The sequence below is a fragment of the Gekko japonicus genome, unplaced genomic scaffold (genome assembly GCF_001447785.1).
Source record: "Gekko japonicus isolate JY-2015 unplaced genomic scaffold, Gekko_japonicus_V1.1 scaffold14, whole genome shotgun sequence".
NCBI lineage: Eukaryota > Metazoa > Chordata > Lepidosauria > Squamata > Gekkonidae > Gekko > Gekko japonicus.
Window position 1 is genome coordinate 2,797,641 of NW_015176452.1, and position 13,956 is coordinate 2,811,596.

The following is a 13,956-nucleotide window of genomic DNA, read 5'->3' on the forward strand; positions in this document are numbered from 1 at the left end:
ACATGAGTATCCTAACCATTGGGCCAAGCAGACATCTGGAAAGGGGGAACACCATCAAGCATTAGGTCTTCCCCCACAGCTGTGATGTCATCACCAACCATATGGGGCCAGGCAGGGAATATTACACAGACAGGTATGACCAATGGAAAGGCATAGCCCACACAGGGAAAAGGCAGGCAAGACCCCACCACAGAAAGACCTACGCTGCGTAGGTGCCTGGTAAGGCATCCGTCTCCCCTGATATGTATGTGGCCCTAGTTAGGCGATTAAATATATATGTGTAAACCGCTCTGAGCCTCTGGGAAGGAGTGGTATAGAAATGTAATGTAATAATAATAATAATATTTTGCCCCCTCTGCTAACTGAGAAAAATAGGTGACAATTCAGCTGATGAGCCTCTGGGACTGACATTTTGGCTGACACACCCTCTGTACTGTACACAAAGGCCAGCTGCTACCATCACCTCCCTTGTATCCCAGCTCTCCCTTCACTGAGACCCCCCATTTGTGAGGGTATTCATGTCTCCCCTCGTGTAACCTCAAAAGCAGGTTAAGAAGGGTGAAGAAAAGCTTATTTTCTCAGGCAGAGATTTCATGGCTCTGGATAACAGCATCAGCTTAGCCAGACTTTTACTTGGCTTTTAGTTACGGTTTTGGCAGTCAGCTTAGGGAAGAAAGCTTGTTTCATTGAGACAAATAAACAGAAAGCTTGTTTCACTGAGACAAATAAACATCCTGTTAAGGGCCCTACATTCCTAACTTATGCATACACATTCTGTGGAAAAGATATCTGTGTAGTAAAAAAGCAGCCTTGAACCTGTTGAGGTAATCTGTCTGGAGAAAGGGAATCAAGTCTCCCATCAGGGTTTATACACTTTATTTGAGGCTCAGCTACAAATTAGTTACTCTCATTAGGGAAAAGATTGTAATTTTGGGAGATGAAGCTGAGAGCCAGTTTCACTATATATACACTGAAGCCATACACATTTGCTTTATTAAATACTTTATTTTCTGTGAAATAAGCCTTTGTTTGTCTCCATCTGTGTCTTGTATGTCGAGCTGAATACCTAGGAAAAAGGGATTTCTATTTACTTCACAAATAATTATTGCCTTGGTATGGCAGGTTCCCAAATGAGAGATCCTTGGGGAACATATAGCCTGTGCACTAACAGTCCTTTAATCAAACCTTGTTGTCCCCCTTTTTATTTGATTGCAGGTGGCTGAGGTATAAAGAATCTATAGGAGAGGCCAGAGTGGGAGACTGGACACTCTTCAGTCACTGAGCAGTTGCCTCTAAATCCTCCCCACTGAGGCTGAATACAACAGAAGTCCAGTAGCATGATGCAGACTAACAAAATGCATTCCAGCATGAGCCTCTGGTGAATCAAAGCCTTCTTCCCTCAGGTGTGAAGAGGGAATTATTTGGAGAAATCCCACTGCAAATTCACCGAAGGGGTGGGGGAGTGGAGAGATGTGGGTCACAGAGTAGCGTGGCATGAGGGGGTAGAGGTGGGAGGGGTTAGGCCAAGCCTCAGTTGCCCAGCACCAAACAGAGATACTGCTTTTGAACACTCCGGACTTTATTCAACAGCAGTGGGGAAATATTAACAAGATCCAATGACCAGGGTAGTGAACTCCCCTCTGTCCAGTACAGCCCCTACACCTTTTGCAAGCTGCTCCAGGGAGCCATGAGGAGAAAGGGTAATCCCTGTCTATCACAGTAGGCCTGTGAGTGAGGTGGATATACCAGAAAGATGGCTGTCTGAACATCCTGAACAGTGCAGGAGCTGGGCTGGACCCAAGGAGATGGCAGCGGCAGTGCCTACACCAGTCCCCGCAGCCAGCTCATACAGCACCCTGAATATTATCCTCCCAGGTCTCCTCCCTGTTGAATCACCACCTGCACAGATGTCAAACAGAGACATAGGCAATGATAACAGACAAGATAGTGGGCACCAACTACAGCCATGTCTGTGGAACAACAGCAGGGTTTGCAGTTCCCCACCAGCATGGAGGAAGGCTCCCTTTGCCAGGATACCCCTTCAGGGTACCCATGGCACTGACACTTACCCTGTATGGAGCTTCACTTCAACTGTCTCTACTCCATCCCTAGGTGCTGCTGCATAGTGCTTCTATCCTGCAAGGAAATAAGAATCTTGAGTGTTTGGCCAGCAGTTTCAATAGGCACAGCTGCCAATCACCCCAGGCACCAGCTGTAGCCAGTCCCATATGGAGGGGGTGCCCTGGCAAGGGACAGTACTGAGAACCTGATATGGGGCTGTCAGCACCCTTGCCATGCCCCCCAATAGGCAGCACTCCCAGACAGACTTTCCTAGATTTATGCTCCATTGCATGTCATGGGGCATACTGGTGAGTGACCTGCCTCAGATTACCCTCATATGTCCACACTATTCACCTCAGCTGCAGAAGCCCACGTTCTTGGGGTGGCACATATGGTGGGGGAAGGGAATGGTGGGTGCAGAATCCCAGTCTGAGGCTGCCAGATCTCTGCCCCTACTTACCTATCAGGGCTGTAGTTTTACACCCTCCTGTTCGGTGTGTGTCTGCAGTGATGAGGTACCTGGACAGAGAAATATATTAGTCAAGCTGCAACGTTTGCTCTCTGCCTTAGGTGTTAGTGTTAAGTGTTAACCATCCTGTGCTTTTCCCACAACCAAGGTGCAATGCTGCATGCTCTTGTGTACACATCAGGGGCCTGGGAGACAGAGCCCCATGCCACACACTCTAACATCTGAACTCTGAGTGTACCAGTTGGTGTTTACAAAGCAGCGTGTGTGTGTGTGTGACCGTGATTGGGTGTGGAGGAGGGTGTACATAGCTGCTGGGGCAGGGTGATGATTGGGCTGCACTTTAGTTGGCATCCTAAGCTACACCAGGAATTGTGGGTGGGACCTCAGCTGCAGGGCATTACTTGGGCTTCTTGACATGGGCACCCATGGGTGCACCACAGCTTTAACAGATGTAATTTTATGTTAGTTCTGGGGAGCTTATGTTTTATGTTAGTTCTGGTGTAGCTTAGGATGCCTTAGGATGCCAACTAAAGTGCAGCCCAGTCATCACCCTGCCCCAGCACTATGTACACCCTCCTCCAGGCTGGGGAGGCTTATGGAACTAAATCCTACCACACCCTACCCCCACCCCTTCTCCTGCCAGTGCACATCTTGCACCCATGGTGTTCTGCTAGGGGTACACAGCATTGTTGTACGAGCACCCTGCCCAGCCATGGTGCAGTGGCAGCCGGGGGGGGGCATATCTTTGAGATACGTTATTGTCTCTGAGGTACATTGGCTGGTTCCTTAGGTGGCCCCCCCCCCCCCCGGACTGTGCTGTCAGTGTATGAGAGAGTAATTTTAAGGAAGCAATATACATAACAAGACTTTCCCCCACCTCTTTTCAAAAGCAGGTTGAATCACAGGTATCCTCATGCAACAGACATACTTGAAACACCATACTGTTGAACACTGTCTAAAGTCCATCTGGAATGCATAATTATTATAGATGAAAAATTAACACATACCATATGATCAGGTAGGGAGAGACCAATGGGTAAAGGGTTCACAATGCATTTTCTGTTGCCAAGATCATTAAACACACAAAGAATGTATAAAAGCAGAGAAACGTACACAGGTTAAAGCATTAGTTTTGGGGTGAAGAGGAGACATGCATACACATGTTCTATTGAGTCCTTACCATGTTTCTCTTTCCCACCTTTCCCCAGCAATTGGGGATTCTTGGAACTGTTTGTAGGTCATGGTTCACACAAGAAGAATGTGTAATGATGCAACAAAGGTTGGATTGCTTTCAGTAGGAGATTCAAGATACATTATCTTGTTCCCTAGGACATGGAGGAGTTAATACCAGTGGAGAAAAATCTGCTATGACTTAAATGATAGAATAGGGAGGCCAAACTGTGGCTCCGAAGCCACATGCGGCTCTTGGAGCCCTCTGAAGCTTGCCACCCCCCTCCGCATTCCCCCCCTTTGAAAGCCACTCCCCTCCCCTCTGCTGCCTCCTGCTGCTGGAAGAGAGCACAAAAAAGAGAGGAGCAGCAGCAGCAGCAGCTCCAGCCCCCAGAGCAGGGGCTCAACAGTGGGGGAGGGATCAGCTAAGAGAGCCGCCGGTGCCGCCAGGGAAGCCAGTTTCTGTGCACCCTGCTCATCAGTCCACCAGCACCATGGAGTGTGTGTGTGTGGGGGGGATGCCTCCTCCTGGGGAGGCAGTTAAAGCATCTCCATGACATCTTCTAGTACTGTGCTGCTCGGTATAATAGGGAAGCATGGAGCACATTAATACTATCCAAAACAACAGGTTTGACACATAGCAAGATGCACATCTAACTGAAAAATTAGAAAATTCACTAAAAGTCAGCAGAAGACAAAAATGGAATATGTACCATGATAAATGTATGGGACTGTTGCTGACTGGGAAAAATATCTGTTCAGCTTTAGCATATCCCTATGACTGCAGGCTGAGTCTATTTGAGACTGAGATGGTAATATTATCCTAGTAGGGCTGCAAGCCTTTGCACACCTATTTGGGAACATGTTCGATATAAATCAATGGTACTTAGGCGACTTATAGATGTACATAAGAACACGAACAGGTGCAGGGAGAGCTCTATTTCACTTCGCCCTTGCTCTTGTACTGACAGATGTGTCTTGTGTCAGAGTGAAACTTGATTGTTGCCTTTCCTTTTCTGCCACAATGCTTCAGATCAGCTGTTTCGTTTCCCATTTTCAAAATAGCTGTATGAGTACCCTACTGAAATACCACTTTGAGCTTCAACAAGACTTTGTTCATCTTTTTATGCACTAAAATCTATTTCAATAGGGTAGAAGGAAAGGGGAAAGGAGCTTTATTACTCAAGCAAAAGCTAATGAGTGCACTGCGCATGACCTTGCTTTGAGAAAACGTTAGGTGCTCTGGCTCCTAAGTGACGCAGCAGCACAAGTGAGGCAGTTGAAAATGCCACTGCCTCCATCATAAAAGAATGCCTGGCAGGGAAACTGCCAACATTTTGTGAGTAATGACAGCTATTCTGGTGTCAGGCTTTCCCCCAACTACCCAGTATCAAAAAGGTTGGGCATCCCGGAATACCGTCTACACTGACTGGGAGTGGGCTCTCCAGGACTTCCTTTCACCACCTGATACCTGAGAAACATTTAAGTGAAGATGGAAGGGTTTCATCCAGAGATGTTTGTAGGCAAAGCACATGTCCTGCTACTGAAATATACCTTCCCCCAAATTCCAGAGCTGCCATTTACTATCCACTGAATGGTAAACAGGTGCATTTATCCATTTTTCTTTGAATACACTTGACGTACACTGACACTAAACTGAAATTATGCATGGGTTAAAGAGCTACTTAGCTTTTACGGGACAGTTTATACATTGTTTTGTAAGGTATAAGCAGCTACTTCAGAACCATTTTCTCAATTTTTCCCTTCAATATCAACCACATATAGAAGAGGTAGCTCTTTAATCTATAAAATACCCTGGTATTCACAACAAACTCATCTCAAGCTGAAAGTCCAGCACAGCACATCATTCAAACTCATGTACAGACCAGGAGACAAACACTACAGGATTATGAATATGAAGGCTTTTATTTATTTATTTTTAAAAGGCCAATCTTACTACTTCCAATCTTTTATTTTTAATATGGCATTGCATCCAGTTTGTATTGGTTCTGCCTTATTGCTTGCCTTTAGACTTCAATTTCTGTTTTCAGATGTGATAAAAAAGATTTAACTGTGTAATGACCACTACTCTCGAAAACAAACAGAGAGACACCAATAAAAAAGGGACAAGATAAAAATGTATCCATTACAATTTATTTTCTACAATACTTCATTAGAGGGTAAAGTTCAATGATTTACACTCAGAAGTTATATAGCTAGGAGGCAACCAAGTGTAATAACAAAGAATTGGTCTGACATCTCTGCAATGAAGGTCAAAGGAGGTTCCTTGCTTTAAAAGGAAATAAACTCAAGTTAACCAAACTTGAACCATTTTGGCTCTGAAAAACAAAACAGAAAACAGTCAATGAAGACTGTGATGTTAAGATGAATTAGGAAAAACAAATGTGAAATCTAATAAATCCTGAATATTAAAATTTACAGAAGACTTTGCCCTTATCAGCAGATGTGATGGGTTGGGTCCTGCAGAACCACTGCTAATGGCAGCACATTTCTCTAGCACAAATACTTTCTCTGACAAAAGTGGCTACTGAAAAAGGCTCTTGCATCAGGGAAAGGCACCTTGTAGAAGAAAACTGCTATGGTTCCAGAACAGATCTGCATGATCCAACCTGATATCTACTGATATGATAGTTTGACCTTAAAATCTTTCAGACTGAAATGCCTCTATTGAGATTGGCTGTTAGTCATTGTAAAAAAGAAATACCACCAAGGGAAACATCCAAATGATGAACAGACTACAGTGATCAAAGACATTCCCTGTTGTAACTGGGAAATCCTCCCCCCCAAAAAATAACTAAACATACATGGCTCTGCAGCAAGGGAGATTCCCAGCCACAGTTATCCAGAAATTAACCCATCAAGACCAAAAGGCACTTACTTGTAGCTAAGGATGAGCCAGTTCCCAATCAGACCAGAAGGCTATTGCTAAGGTCTTGACATGATCAGATTACTCACTATTCAGCTGAGGAAAACAGACTAGGACTTTAGAAAAGGTGGTTTTCTGTTGGCTATTTTGTTGGTTCCCACATCTTGTTAAAATTGTCTGTCAGTCAATTGAAATGCAGTACATTCCAGTTTGGGCTCAACTCCATGCATTACTGCTGTGTATGATACAGAAGGTGGGCTCTCTTTGAGGACAGTCTATTCCCCCTACATGTTTTGCAGGAACACCTGACCTCTTCTTCAGCTGCATTTTAACTGGACTCTGTGTGAGACCAATGTTAAATAGGTCCCTTTCCTCAGAGGGCTGATTAGTGCATCATGGCCTGGTTGCTGTGCTGCTTACTACAAGAAAACACCACAATCCAACTTTAACAGAGGCATTTCCATTTATATTAGTGTGATTGGTTGGGATGGAAACAGGGGCAGGGAATGAGACCACCTCTCACTCCAAAACCAATTTAACTTACTTCTTTGTAATGGTAAAATTAAACCAAGTAGGTCAAGTCACTCCTAAAAGTCTGTTCTTTAGAATGGCAGCAAAGCTCCCTCCCCATCTGGCTCCTAAACTCCCTCCCCCCCATTAAAATGAAATTGATTAACACTATTACACTGCTGAAGACACATAACAGGGCAAACATTTGAAAAGGAAAAAGAAAGCAGGATTGAATAGCCTGGCACTATATGCCTGCATGACCAGTCTCACCGAATGTGCTCAGGGGTGAAAGTTTAGCACCATTTATTTATTTTTTTCCTTTTTGCTTTTAAAAAAATCTTTACAATTTGAATTCTAACATAGAACGCTTTAATAGTAATTAGTGTAGCCCTATGTTTCAATACTGTCTGAGAGCTGAGATGGATGGTATGACCGGAGCTGAACCCACCTCTCTCCTCTACAGTTTCCTATCAGTCCAGGGCATCTGGGAGAGTAACTACAAAAATCACTCTCTAATTTGTAACAAGGCTAATTTATTCTCAGAAGCAGAAAATCATGAAACAGTCCCTTCATATCCAAACACAGTTCAACATCATCAGAAGGGGAAAGTGGCAATCCACACAAAGTACAATTCTAAAACTGTTGGTACCGCAGATATCTGGGATGAGTGCCTTTTCACATTTCACAACTAGGTAAATTTTCATTGGCAAATAAAATTCAAGGTTGTGTCTTCTTTTGGGGCAATGTAAGGAACAGTAGTGCTAATAGTTGTGATTTTCTGTGCCATCCTATGCAGAGTTTCATCCTTCTAGTCCACTGACATCAACAAGCTTAGAAGGGTGTAACTCTGCTTAGGCTGACACTTTTGGAGACTTCCTAGACTGTGAACTGTCCTGTTGCAAGGAAGATGGTATCAAACTGCTGTCTTCCCCTTTTCTTTGTGCAACCATGCCAGATAATGACAAATACTGTTTAAAACTATGGGCTATTCATGTCTATTTATACTTCAATGATTCAATGTCTGTTCAGGCAACTCTTAACACTTTCTTAAGGACAGAAGGCATTTGTCCCTGCCTAGGGCAATGTTCATTCAACCTAAAGACTGAAGATCTATATCCCAACCTGAGAGAATTCTCAGTAAATGCCTTCCAATCAGCTCTCTATAAAAGCCAGTTTTACTACACACATGGTATTAAATCCATTATACTATGCTTCTTTTTTCAGGATTTTCTTTGCCCATCAGTGATGATCATCAAGACATTCAGACATTACCATTCCATAGTTCCTGTGGATTCATTTAAGAAGAGTCATAATGCCAGCTGCATTCATGACATCATTCAGCAACTCACACAAGAGACCTGGGATGATGAACAGAAAGGATGGAATTCTTAGTGTTCTGGGTATCTTTTTTTTTTTTTTTTTTGCAATAATGGGAAAGGATACTAAAAAGTGAATCTGAGTTAACAGATTTTTTTTTGGCAGCCAAACATTCCTCAGGTTCCAATTCTAAAGGCAAGTTCAATTTAAACCAATTTTACTTATTTCCAAGTACATGGATTTAGGGCTGAAACATCAATACAGCTGTATTACATAGCCACTTAAAAGCTATTTAATTTACCGTATTTCATTATCTGGATATCAGAATCTTGACAGAGAAAGCTGCTGCCTGTTAAACACAGTCCCCACTGGATACTTCCTTTAGTCAACTTTCACATATTTTCCCTCTAGGATTATAATAATGGCTTTGTGGGGAACAGACCTGCCCCAATCTAACTGCAGACCCTGCTGCTAATGTTTAGGTTAGATACCCAGAGCAGCCCCAAAGAAAAATGAGATCATACTCTAGAGGGAAAAGGAAACCTAAGCCACTCCCACAAACAACCAGTACACTTTCATGCATGTATTATGGGTCCATGTCTAGGGGGCTACTTTCCTTCTGTGTCAAAAGCAAAAGTAGCTAGATGCATGAACTGAAATCTCTTGAATATGTAATACGCAATTATTTTATCTGCAGTAAGTTGTTTTCCCCTTCAAGGTGTCGAGCAATTGCCATCTTCTGCAAGGAAGAGGAGGAATCCCTGCAGACATACCCTCCTTGCAACACGTCATGTCTTCTGCTTGCCTGGGATGTGTTAGGACATATCAGCTCATGGTAGGTAAATATCAGAGGTTAAAAAAAAATAACCTAAAAATCTTTTGTTGGACTCCGTTGCCGAGACTGCCAGGAGAATTCTCCAACTTGATCCAAGGGGGCTGTCATAATTAACAATTCAAATAAACACAGTGCAATTTAACACAGAGAGCAATCTGAAGTGGTACTGCCATTCCTCAAGGTTCTTTCTACCTAACTGCAGCTGCTAGTCTTGGAGCCTCAACCCAACTGAACCTTCATTCTGAAGCAAGGAAGAGGTCAGGCTTGGCCCCCCTGGAGTTCAGTTGCACTCATTGGTATCCCCCAACCCCTCAGTCAGCTGGAAGGCAGACTTGGCAACGGAAGCTAGCATCATAAAATGGTGCAGTAATAGAAGTAACTGGACCAGGAAGAGGAGGCATCTGCCCCAATGATGTCATAGCTGTTAGTGGCAGCTGGGGGGCGGGACTGGTCATGCAGCCTTGTGTCAGGAGTAATGATTGTAGAGGGGCGGGGCATGAAGAGTGCCATTCTGGAAACAATGCTGACGAGAAGCCATGTATTCTGCATAACTGATTGTCACCTTCTCACTGCGATACCTAAAAAGGTATTGAAAAATATATTAAAGGACATACCTAGACACCCACAGCTCTATAGGTAAAGACAAATATTTATAGCAACATAATTCTTTTAAGATGAAAAGACATAGTTTTATGTTTTAAATGTTACTTTTAGTTTGACGGCAGGAGAGAGTTACAGCAAATTAAAATAATCCATTGTAAGGGCTTCCCAAAATTTTCCAAGCAAGTCACTAATGGGTGTCTTCCCATTGTCCAACTCATTCACTACTAAAAGCTGTCCAACTTATATACAATCTCCATGTGTTCAGAAACTAATAAAAATAAAATAAAACCCAAACAATTTTGGGCATGTGTGCCATACACAAGCACACTCCTGTCAATAGTTTCTGTTCCAGTAACAAAGAACTGTATAATCTTTAAGTGGGGTAAGATATTTATCACTGCCTTAGAGATAAATCCATAGAAGTGTGTTGATCAAAAGTTTTTTTTACTGGCTTATCTGTCCACACATTTATGCAAACAATTGTGGCACAAAAAGAAAAAAAACACCCTTTTGTTAAGTTTCATTGCCCAGTGGCCTAGAAGAGATGCTTATTCTCCAACAGGTGAGCAGCTATTTACAAGCCTACACAACTGGCACAGAATTTTAAAGCTATTATGTCTCAGTTACAAAGATGGATGGCGGGGCACATATGTTCCAAATTTGCTCCTTTAACTTATTGTCCAGATTTAATTATATCCTAAGTAAAATTTCCTCTACAAGTTCAAATGCATATGTAACATTTATTTATTTAAAAGATTTCTAGGTCACAATCTACAAAGTCTGCCTGAGGTGGCCTTTGCATCATATGTATTTGAAATACTTCTGATTTAAAAATTTTTTGTCATATTTCTGGTAAGGTTGTTTTTAAAACTGTCCCATTTGCAAGTTAGAAGGAAAAAGATATTCAAATATCTATTACCTTTTGGATTCCTGCAAAAGGTCTGAATGCATTTTTCTCTAAATAACTGTCCAAATGTGAAGATACAGATACACTGCCCCTTTTTAACACCATGATTCTTATATGACAAACACTTCAGTGGACCCAACTGTTCGAACTTTGGAAACACCACAACATAGGCAATCCTAGGCAGCTACCAATTAACTGGCGAATTCTGTCCCCTTCTCTCTACAATCATTTGTCAAATAAGCTTAACATACAACTATAATGCTTTATTTAGCATTGCTCAGCAACATGATGACTGGAGGCTGCCAAAATTTATGGTGCAATACACCACTTCATAACATTCTGCATCCCTGTTTGAGCCTGAACATCTTAATGGCAAAGCTGTGCAATGAGAACAAACTTCTAAGCAGCTCCCTTGTACCATACAATCCGCTATTTCTGAAACTCTGAAGAACTTTAGGAGTGACTTTCACCAGACAGGGATGCATGATTTCCAGAAATTTTGAAGCAATAGGGGGGAAAAACCCAGAAAATCTGGGAGAAATTGAAAAGTATGCAATACTTACTTCCCTCTCAAATCTAATTTTATTATACTGACAGAGATAAAATGCATTATTTATGACAAAGATAACATACAAAATTGGACTATTTGGCATTTTTATGGAATTTAAAAGTAGAAATGCCTTAAGATTTTTTTTACAAGCAGAACTGCAAATCGACCCCAAACTTTAAAGATAGCTGTGAACTGCTGCACCCTATGGCACTTTGTATCTTAATTTTTTTGCTATCTGAAAGGTAGGAACAATAAGTTAAAATTAGAAAACAAATTTTGTAGTACACAAAACAAAATTTATTATCTGGCAAACATGCACAGCCACAACAGGACTACCAGCATGTCTGGATATCAAGTTAAATTTAGTAACACTGAAATCAATTGACTAATAATGTATTATCAAACACATTATAGCGTATTATTTGTTGCCAAAACTATTCACATATAAACATATAATTAAAATATGTTGTGTATCAACAGTATACACAGGTTGTCTTGCACAATTTTCATGCTTCTTAAGAGGTTTTTTTTTTAAACTCCCCAAGTTCCTAATTTTTCCCTTGGAAAAATTAATTCTATTTACTTTACTTACAGTCTTGCCTTTCTTCCTCATATTCAAGGCAGATTATAAACAATGAAAACAAACCAAAAAGCAAAAGAACTTTCTCCCCTAAATTTTTCCAGGCTTGCATCTGTAGGCACATCTATGGTTGGGTTTGAGTCACTCCAAATCAAGATTCTTTCTTCAGACTGCCACAATTCAAAGAGTGGAGAGGTTCATTGTCAGAGGTTGACATCACTGGGCAACTGATAAGGCTCACTCCCTGATAGGGCCCACCATTTTTCAGAACACTGCAACAGCAGCTTCACATTCCAATTGCAAACTCCTTCTCCCACTTATCTCCAGCTCATTCATCCCCTTGTTCATCTGCTCTCCCCCTCTGGGATTAATAGGCTGGCAGTGGGCACTTCCTGAAAGTTGCTGATCACCCCAATCTGACTGGGTAGAAAGCTGCTATTCCTTCTCACTGTCACTGGGCCCAAAGAGGAAGAATTTAGAGAGGAAGCTAGAAATGGCAGCAAGAGCTGTTGCTGCTGGCGCTGGGGGGAGAATGAGAAAAGTGAGCCAGCCAATTTAGCTGCCCCCTGTGGCTTATTGCTAGAGTCTTGTCTGAAGCCTTGAAAATTAAGAACAGCCTCAATGGCAGATGCATGTTTAATTTTCTAAAAAGTTAACTCTCTACTATACAAAGTATTGTACACTTAAAGCATGAAAGCAGAGATAGAAACTTACAAAACAGCCTTCAACCTGAGCAGACTATCCCATGACGATAACAAGAGCAAAAAAGTACCATCGAACCTTAAGTCTCAGAAGTCTCACCTTTCATGAGCATGCTCTCCCTTATAAATGGTAGCAGTAGCAATTATATAGCTAAAAGTTACAATAATAAAATATCCATCTTACCTGGTGAGTTTAATAGTTTTTCTAAAGTCATTGGTAATTGGCGCTTTGAAACCACCTTTCCTGAGTAAGGAGTCTATTGTTTGAATCTGATCCCAATCTGTTCAAAAACAGCAGCAGAGAGCTAAATACACGTTCATTTTAAGGAAAAAGAGATAATGTCTCAGAAGGGAAATAAACAAGTCCAGGATATCACAGATGCTGATAAAGAATCTAATTATTCATTGTTTTACATATGTTTAAAAACAACGGGTTGGCTGCAAAGCAGCATCACCAAAATAAAGCTGGCAGAAAGGGACTTCCCTACTCTCTCCTTCCCCGCAGCCCTTAGAAATACTACTTCTGAGATCAAGGGTCTTCGGAGTGGGGGATGGGGTGCATTGACAGAAACTGCTCTTCCCTCATCTCCCAAGAGAAGTATAATGTAACAGTAAATATTCCAGTAGAATAGCACCATTGGACTTAATCCACTAGCTGTAGCCAACCAAGTGTTGCAAGTCATATGAAATTTTACATGGACCTATCCTATTTTAGTCACATATAGCATTCAGGCTCTTCAGCATAAGAGAAACATAGAATGCAGATTAAATTCCCCTGAGCACCTCAGGAACAACGCAGTGCATTAACATGTTGGACACCTGATACAGTACACTGTATTTTGATCCTTTGACTTGTTGTTTCCAAAAAAGAACAAATGTGCTTCTCTGAATAGAAGAAATATTTTGTACAATTACAGTGATGGGTGCTGCAGTGTTCTTCAAAGAAGGCCAAGCTGTTGACCACATTTATGGCAATGTGCTTTACACTGTGGGGGGACAAAGCGGTCCTCTGGAGCTGTGCTTGGGTGATCAGGTGAGGCTGAAGAGGAAACTCACAGAGTGTTGGAAAATGTCAGAATGGCAATGCCTTGGATACAATCAGTGAATTCAACTAGGCATTTCTTTTTTACTCTATGACTAGGAGATGGGAAGCAATGCCCAAACAGTTACATGAGGGAAATATCAGTCAAACCATGGTCAGTTTTGAAAAAAAAAACATACTGAGTGTGTAACTAGCATAAAAGAAATATTTCTGAACTGTTTTGCCAGAGATAAACGACTTTAGATGGCTTTTGTAGCTGCTGCAAAAGCCAGATCCACAATCCAAATCTTTACATTCAGACAACTTTTGCTCAGCAGGGAAATT

At 41.9% G+C, this 13,956-nt stretch overlaps 1 protein-coding gene across 2 annotated transcripts in view; it reads right to left on the bottom strand.

Moving 5' to 3' along the window:
- Nucleotides 1-7,610: 7,610 nt before the first annotated feature.
- AMMECR1L (AMMECR1 like) overlaps nt 7,611-13,956 on the bottom strand; it is a 28,516-nt gene continuing 22,170 nt past the window's right edge. Inside the window, exons 7-9 of one of the 2 annotated variants that reach the window (XR_001482954.1) lie at nt 12,775-12,871; nt 11,902-12,059; nt 9,779-9,827 (exon numbers count right to left, since the gene is read on the bottom strand). Coding sequence is in view for 1 of the 2 variants with exons in the window: in XM_015426860.1 (XP_015282346.1) it covers nt 9,716-9,827; nt 12,775-12,871 (209 nt within the window). In the remaining variant the exon portion in view is untranslated. Of the gene's footprint in view, nt 9,828-11,901; nt 12,060-12,774; nt 12,872-13,956 lie in introns of both variants that reach the window. The other variant, XM_015426860.1, reaches the window with a different exon arrangement.